This window comes from Equus quagga, chromosome 13, assembly GCF_021613505.1.
Source record: "Equus quagga isolate Etosha38 chromosome 13, UCLA_HA_Equagga_1.0, whole genome shotgun sequence".
NCBI lineage: Eukaryota > Metazoa > Chordata > Mammalia > Perissodactyla > Equidae > Equus > Equus quagga.
In genome coordinates, this window is record NC_060279.1 from 51,687,329 (window position 1) to 51,693,690 (window position 6,362).

The 6,362-nt window shown below is 59.5% G+C and overlaps 1 protein-coding gene across 2 annotated transcripts; it reads left to right on the forward strand.

Moving 5' to 3' along the window:
- Window positions 1-266: 266 nt before the first annotated feature.
- IRX6 (iroquois homeobox 6) lies at window positions 267-5,787 on the forward strand. 2 transcript variants are annotated; one of them, XM_046683303.1, is made up of 6 exons: window positions 267-445; window positions 1,441-1,698; window positions 2,388-2,497; window positions 2,671-2,978; window positions 3,822-4,430; window positions 5,356-5,787. In XM_046683303.1, exons 1-6 carry the CDS (start codon window positions 401-403, stop codon window positions 5,361-5,363), a joined length of 1,338 nt encoding a protein of 445 aa, XP_046539259.1. In that variant the 5' UTR covers window positions 267-400; the 3' UTR covers window positions 5,364-5,787. The 2 variants fall into 2 exon arrangements, with proteins under 2 accessions (XP_046539259.1, XP_046539260.1); XM_046683304.1 differs by having other exon boundaries at window positions 5,359-5,787.
- The last annotated feature ends 575 nt before the right edge of the window (window positions 5,788-6,362 follow it).

Sequence of the window (6,362 nt, forward strand, 5' to 3'; positions counted from 1 at the left end):
GGGGCCCGCCTGGCGGCCCGGGATTACCGTGACGTCACATTGAGCCTCTGGCCACCTTGGTCTGGGACACCTCGGGAGCCGCACAGCCCCGCGCCGCGCCTCACCTTGCCTCGCCACCGCGCGACTTTGGGAACCCGCATCCTCTCCCTTCCCCTGCCCATCCATGGGCCCTTCTGTCTTCCGGACCACGCGGGCCGGAGGGGCGCCTTCGGGAGCGCAGGGCTCGGCAGCCGGGCTGCCCTCGGCTCTGCCTCCAGTCGCGCCAGGCAGGCGGAGGACCCGGCGCTGGGCACCGGAGGCCGTGTAAGGAACCGAGGCGGCGCACAGCTGGAGGCTCAGAGCTGCCGGGCTGAGGCGGGAACTCGCAAGAGAAGAGGGAGACGGGCCAGGGATAGCCACCATGTCCTTCCCGCACTTTGGACACCCGTATGGCAACGCTTCCCAGGTAAGAAGCGCCTCCATGGGGCATGGGGGCAGACTGGGTGGAGGGGGTGCCCAGTGCACGCGCCTGCCCCTGAGCGCCCTCCTCTCTAACGAGTCCCCAAGGAAGTCAGAGGGAGCAGGGACTAGGGTACTGTACCATGACCCCTCTGATATCCCCAATCCCTGGGTGAGGACGTTCCACACCCCTAGTGCAAGCTGGAAAATCGTGTGATCCGAAACTTGGGCACTCTGACCATGCGCTCAGCGAGGTGGGTGAGATCTGGGGGGTCCTCCAGACAGGCCTCCTTGCTGTACAGATATCCGAGGGGACCGGGAGGGTCTCAGACTTCCAGTTCAGAGCGCTGTGCATCTCACCACGTCTCTGTTGTTCGTTTATTGAGCTCTGTTCTTATCCTCCCCCTTGCTTGGGTGTGTCCAAGCTCTCTGCTTCTGGTTCCTTCGATTTTTCAGACCAGGGGGAGTGTTGAGCAATGACAAGGATTTCCCGGGGAAATTCTGGGAACACCCACCACTGTTCTCCAGTTTCTCTCCAGAGTGGGGAGTCTGGTCCCAACTTGACCTCTGACCCGCTTTGCGATCTTGGACAAGCCTGCTCTCTCTCTGGTCCTCATTCCCTATCTGTAAAATGGGAGTAGGAATGAAACCTTAATGATGGTCTCTATGGCCAACTTCTAGCTCTGCCTTTGTAGGATCCTATGATGGGGGCGGGGGGTCCACGAGGAAACCGTGGAGCTTGGCTTCTGTAATTCTGAGTTCAGAACGTTACCTTGGCCCAGACCCCTGGGGCTCTGGAGCAATGGCTTAGGAGTATCTATATGGGTAGTTTGGCTGAAGTGCGTCTTCGGATAATTCCGGCCCCAGTGCTCAGCAGAGTGCTCAGCACACGGTGACATTTAGTTAATGTTGAAGGAAGGAGCGATCCGGCACTTCCGCTGCCGGCTCCGGCCAGCCCGCGGCGCCGGTCTCTGACCTCCCGTGCCCCTCTCGCCCCCGTAGTTTCTGGTGTCTGCAAGTTCCAGCGCCACTTGCTGCGAATCCGCCCCGCGCTCGGTCCCAGATGTGGCCTCAGGCTCCACCCCGGCGGCCGCTCTCTGCTGCGCGTCCTACGATAGCCGGCTGCTAGGCAGTGCGCGGCCCGAGCTGGGCGCGGCCTTGGGCATCTACGGAGCCCCCTATGCGGCCGCTGCAGCCGCGCAGAGCTACCCCGGCTACCTGCCCTACAGCCCGGAGCCGCCCGCGCTGTACGGGGCGCTGGTGAGTACGCCAGGTGGAGCGTGGGTCTGTGCGCCAGAACCCACCTGGCCTGGGGACAGGAGCGCCAGCGGCGGGTGAAATCCAGTGTGACAGCTCCAGGGTAAAACTAGGAAGGACGCACAACTCCGAGGAAAGGAAATGATTAGGATTGTGTATAAGGAAAAAAACATACGTCTTTACAGCATTCTATAGTTTGCAAAACTATAAAACAGTTTAGAAGAAGTCTGTACCTCTATTCTGTGGGGTAGGCAAGTCTCAGTTTAAAGATGAGGAAATTGAGATGCAGAGGTTCAAATGCTTTATCCAAAGTCACAAAGATACAGAAGGTCAGGGAAGACCTCTGCAAGGGGAGTGAGGCAAGAAAGTTCCCCAGATGGTGGGAGGGGCTGGAGGGAGACACAAGCAGTAACAGTAATAACAGGTAATCATTAACTCCTGCTGATTCTGCACCAGGAATTCTGCCAGTGCTCTTCTTCAATAACCTATAGGAACTATTGTTATCCCCATTTTACCAAGGGGAAACTGAGGCACGGAGTGGTTAAGCAACTGGGCCCAAGCCCACACAGCCAGGGCAAGTGGTGCTTCTGATGTTTAAACCAGACTTGACTGCAGTGTCACACTCTTAGCAACTACCCGGCCCAGCCTCATCCCCAAATGTGGTCCTGAATTCTTTCTTCCTTCTTCACCAGAATCCACAGTATGAATTTAAGGAGGCTGCAGGGAACTTCACACCTGGCCTGGCCCAACCGGGAGCCTACTATCCCTATGAGCCGACTCTGGGGCAGTATCAGTATGACCGGTAAGGCGTGGGGCCCATTGGTGGCTGGCATCAGAGTCCTTCCCCCTCCCTTGTATCTGGGGGGAGGCCGAGAAGGGGACTGCATGCGGATGGAGGGGAGCAGAACCTCACTTCCGGGCCGCAGACTGTCTCCTGCCTGCAGCCCCAGAACTCGGAGCCGGGTTCTCCCCTAGGTACGGGGCTGTGGAGTTGAGTGGCGCCGGGCGCCGGAAGAACGCCACCCGGGAGACCACTAGCACGCTCAAGGCCTGGCTCAACGAGCACCGCAAGAACCCCTACCCCACCAAGGGCGAGAAGATCATGCTGGCCATCATCACCAAGATGACCCTCACCCAGGTGTCCACCTGGTTCGCCAACGCGCGCCGGCGCCTCAAGAAGGAGAACAAGATGACGTGGGCGCCGAAGAACAAAGGCGCGGAGGAGAGGAAGGTGGAGGGCGGAGCAGAGGAATCGCTAGGCTGCCTGAACGGTGACACCAAAGGTACCAACGATGTTCCCCGCCGCCCTCCTCATACCATTTCCAGCCATCCTGCAGTTCCATTGGGTTTTCCCAGCCGCCCAGTGGGGTAGCTGTTACAGAGGGCATCCCTTCTCACCCTTGCACTTGCAGCCCCCGAGCATGCCTCAGGGCCTTTTCTCCTGCAGTTCCCTCTGCCTGGAATTCCCCACAGAACCGACTTCTCTATTTTAGAGTGTCACCTCCAAAAAGCCTTCCCAAAAAGCCTTCCCTGGCCGCCCAAGCCAACCTGGCTTCGCAGTTATTCTCAGTCATGTCAGCCTATTTTATTTCCTTTGCCATACTGCCACTGTGAGCCTGGAAGGGCGTCTGTGTAGCCCCTCTAAAATGTCAGCTCCGTTAGCAAGTGTCTTATTCCCCTCTGCTTTCCCTGAAGTCCTGATACTGAATGCCTGAATGATGTCTGGCTCCTAGTTGGTACTCAGTAAATATTTGCTTAATTAACTAATACACACCAGCCGCCTGTGGGTGTTGAAATTGGGTAAAAACTGTCCCCTCGCTCTTTTACGGTAGAGAAACTGCGATCCGATCTTAGGCACGCAAAGTGGCGGTTTCCTTGTCCTGGCGGCGCCCTGGAGAGGAGGAGTGTTCCAAGGGCTGGGGGCAGGGCTGGGGGCGGGAATTCTCTCCCAGGGGCAGGCCCCAGACCTGGGGCAAGTTTAAGAGATGGTGCGGCCAGCCTGGTGAATTACACCGAGAATACGCGGAGTGCAGGGCGCGTCTCGCTAAAAGCCTCTCAGGGATGGGCGCTCCTGAGGATTTTCCTTGGGCCTGGGGCTTTTCTCAGTCGCTCCTGATTTCCTGCAGATGTTACAGCTAGCCAGGAGGCTCGCGGGCTCCGGCTGAGTGACCTGGAAGACCTGGAGGAAGAGGAGGAGGAAGAGGAGGCGGCAGAAGAGGAGGCAGTGGCTGCAGCTACTGACAGGCTGGCCGAGTTCCCTAAGGACACGCAGTCGCTGCCAGCGCCATGCGCCGCAGCCCGAGATGGCGGGCTGGAGCGCAGGGAGTGCGGCCTGGCGGCGCCCCGCTTCTCGTTCAATGAGCCCCCGGGGTCGGGAGAAGCGGATTTCCTCCGGGCGGAGCCCGGGGGTCCCACGTTGACCATGCCCTACCCGTGCAGAGAGAAACCGCGCATCTGGTCTCTGGCGCGCACGGCGGCAGCCAGCGCGGTCGAAGGTGCCCCTCCAACCCCGCCCAGGCCGCGAAGTCCTGAGCGCCTTCTGATTCCTGGACAGCTTCCAGGCTCGGGCGCGCGACCCGCGGTCCCCAGAGACTCCGCGTGCGACGAGTCTTCTCGAGTAGCCAAAGCCTTCGGAACCCCCCCGTTTGCCCTGCAGGGCCTGCCGCTGAGCTGTGCGCCGTGCCCGCGGCGGAGGGAGCCCGCCGTGCGGTGCCAGTACCCGTCCGGAGCGGAAGGTAGTGGACCCCTAAGGGTGCCGGGAGAATCTGTGCGACAGACGTCTGCCCCCCGGGCTGCCCAGCATCTGCACGCTCTCTCTGCCTCTGGGCATGCCCGGGTTCAGATCTGGCGCGAGACTCTCTCACAGCACTTCTTGAAACGGAAGCTTAGAGATAAACTTCTAGTTGCCCCTCGTCTTAGAGTCGAATAATATTAATAAACTCTGAGCGAGACAGTAACTTACCTAGGACCACTTAGAAGTCCTGGAAGAGATGGACAACCTACATCTTTGCACTCCTGTCCAGTGTTCTGCCAAATGCGCCAGGTGCGCACCATCATGACCCTCTAGCACAGGGGTCCTTGTCCCCTGCCTGCCTCCCACCTGGCTCCTGCCGTGCTTGTACCGAAAGTTTGCTAGGCTGGGCAGGCACTGGGGCTTTGGGAGAAGTCTCGGGGGAAGGGCCAGACACACTTGATTTAAGGCCAGTGCTGAAGTCTAGCTTGCAGCCCTCTCTTTGGCCCACTAAAACCCCTGGGGAGCGTAGCCCAGGGTTCCTGCTGTCCTGGAAGAGCACTCGCCCCCAAGAGCTCACTCCCCGGCAGGGTGTGACTGCCAGTCGGTGTGTCCTGCCCCTGGCTGGCTCTCTGGCTGTGCCTGGTAGGAGGGAATTCCACCCCACAAAGGGACATTCCCCAAGCTTTTGGCAGCCTCCAGCGATTACTGTCAGATTCTGCTCTTTGCAGTAATTTCTCTCAGGACCAGTTACAGGCTTAGAAAATTGGGCTATGCTGTTATTTGAATTTACACATAACGGGGTCCAAATGTTACCTCTGGCCAGCAAATTACCTCTCGACCTTTCGGATGAGACACCACCGACCTGCGATTTCGTAGGAATCGCCACCAAGCGGCATCCGGGTTTTAATCAACCTTTCCTCTCTCAGCAGGTTAGCGCATTGGCTGCGATTTGCGGAAGAATCTTGGAAATCCGCCCTACTTTCCAGCTCACCTCCGCACTACGAAGCCGGGAGACCTGCCAGGGGCTGGGGTTCTCACGTCGGCTGAGACAGATAGACAGACACACAGAAACCCTCCTGCCGGCCCTCCTTGCACGTGGAGCTGGGAGGGCCTGGCAGACTTGCATTTCGTCAGCTCCTGGCCAGGGGGAGGTGGCAGGGCCTCTTGGGGAAGGCCGGGGGAGAAGGCTGGGCGAGTCTGCCGGGTGCACCCACTCAGTATACCAAGTCTCCCTCCCTCCTCTGGATTCAGGGTATGCGGCCTCCCTCTCGTGCTCACCCCTGCCCCCTCACTTTGTAACTTCGGCGCTGACCTGGCCCCTAAGGACCACGTGCATCTTCTCTCCCTCCCCACTCTTTGTGTCCTTAAAAATAATCCCACGGAATCCAAGCTGTGCGTCCTATCTGTGCCAGGGGCGTTTAGAGTGGTCGGGTAGAGGGGAGGATGGGATGCGGCCAGGGGTGCTGGGGACAGGGCAGCGTGGGCTGCAGACCTCAGTGCGTTTTCTGAGGGAGAGAAACTCACGAGGGAAGCGCTGGGGCCGTGGCGCCCCCTCTTCGCCCACCGAGCCCTGCGGGTGACCGGCGCGCCGAGCCTGCGTGACGCCGGGCTGACGCGTATGCATTGGAGGTGGGGGGAGCTGTCAGGACATTTGTCTGGAAGCTGCATTTGTTTCCGGGTTCATACTTGGGTTTTAAGTTTACCGGGAAGAGGGGCGATAGGGAGAATCCTGGCCGTCCCTTGGCACGCGCCGGGATCCCCGCGCTCCTCCGGTCGGAAGGAACGGCGAAGTCTCACAGCTTGCCGGTGGATACGGGGAGGCGAGACGGGGCATTCTTTCCGTTTAATCGAGTGTCAGCAAACACTTCCGGTACAGGCCAACCAATGGGAGCTGACGGGCGGGAAAGGGGGCTTTGTCCCCCTGGCGAGCAGC

Bases quoted from the DNA above. Each gene is read 5' to 3' on its own strand.
- IRX6 (XM_046683303.1), top strand. From the start codon at position 401: ATGTCCTTCCCGCACTTTGGACACCCGTATGGCAACGCTTCCCAG. The intron at 446-1,440 runs GTAAGAAGCGCC...TCGCCCCCGTAG, and splicing joins CGTATGGCAACGCTTCCCAG to TTTCTGGTGTCTGCAAGTTC. The intron at 2,498-2,670 runs GTAAGGCGTGGG...GTTCTCCCCTAG, and splicing joins GGGCAGTATCAGTATGACCG to GTACGGGGCTGTGGAGTTGA.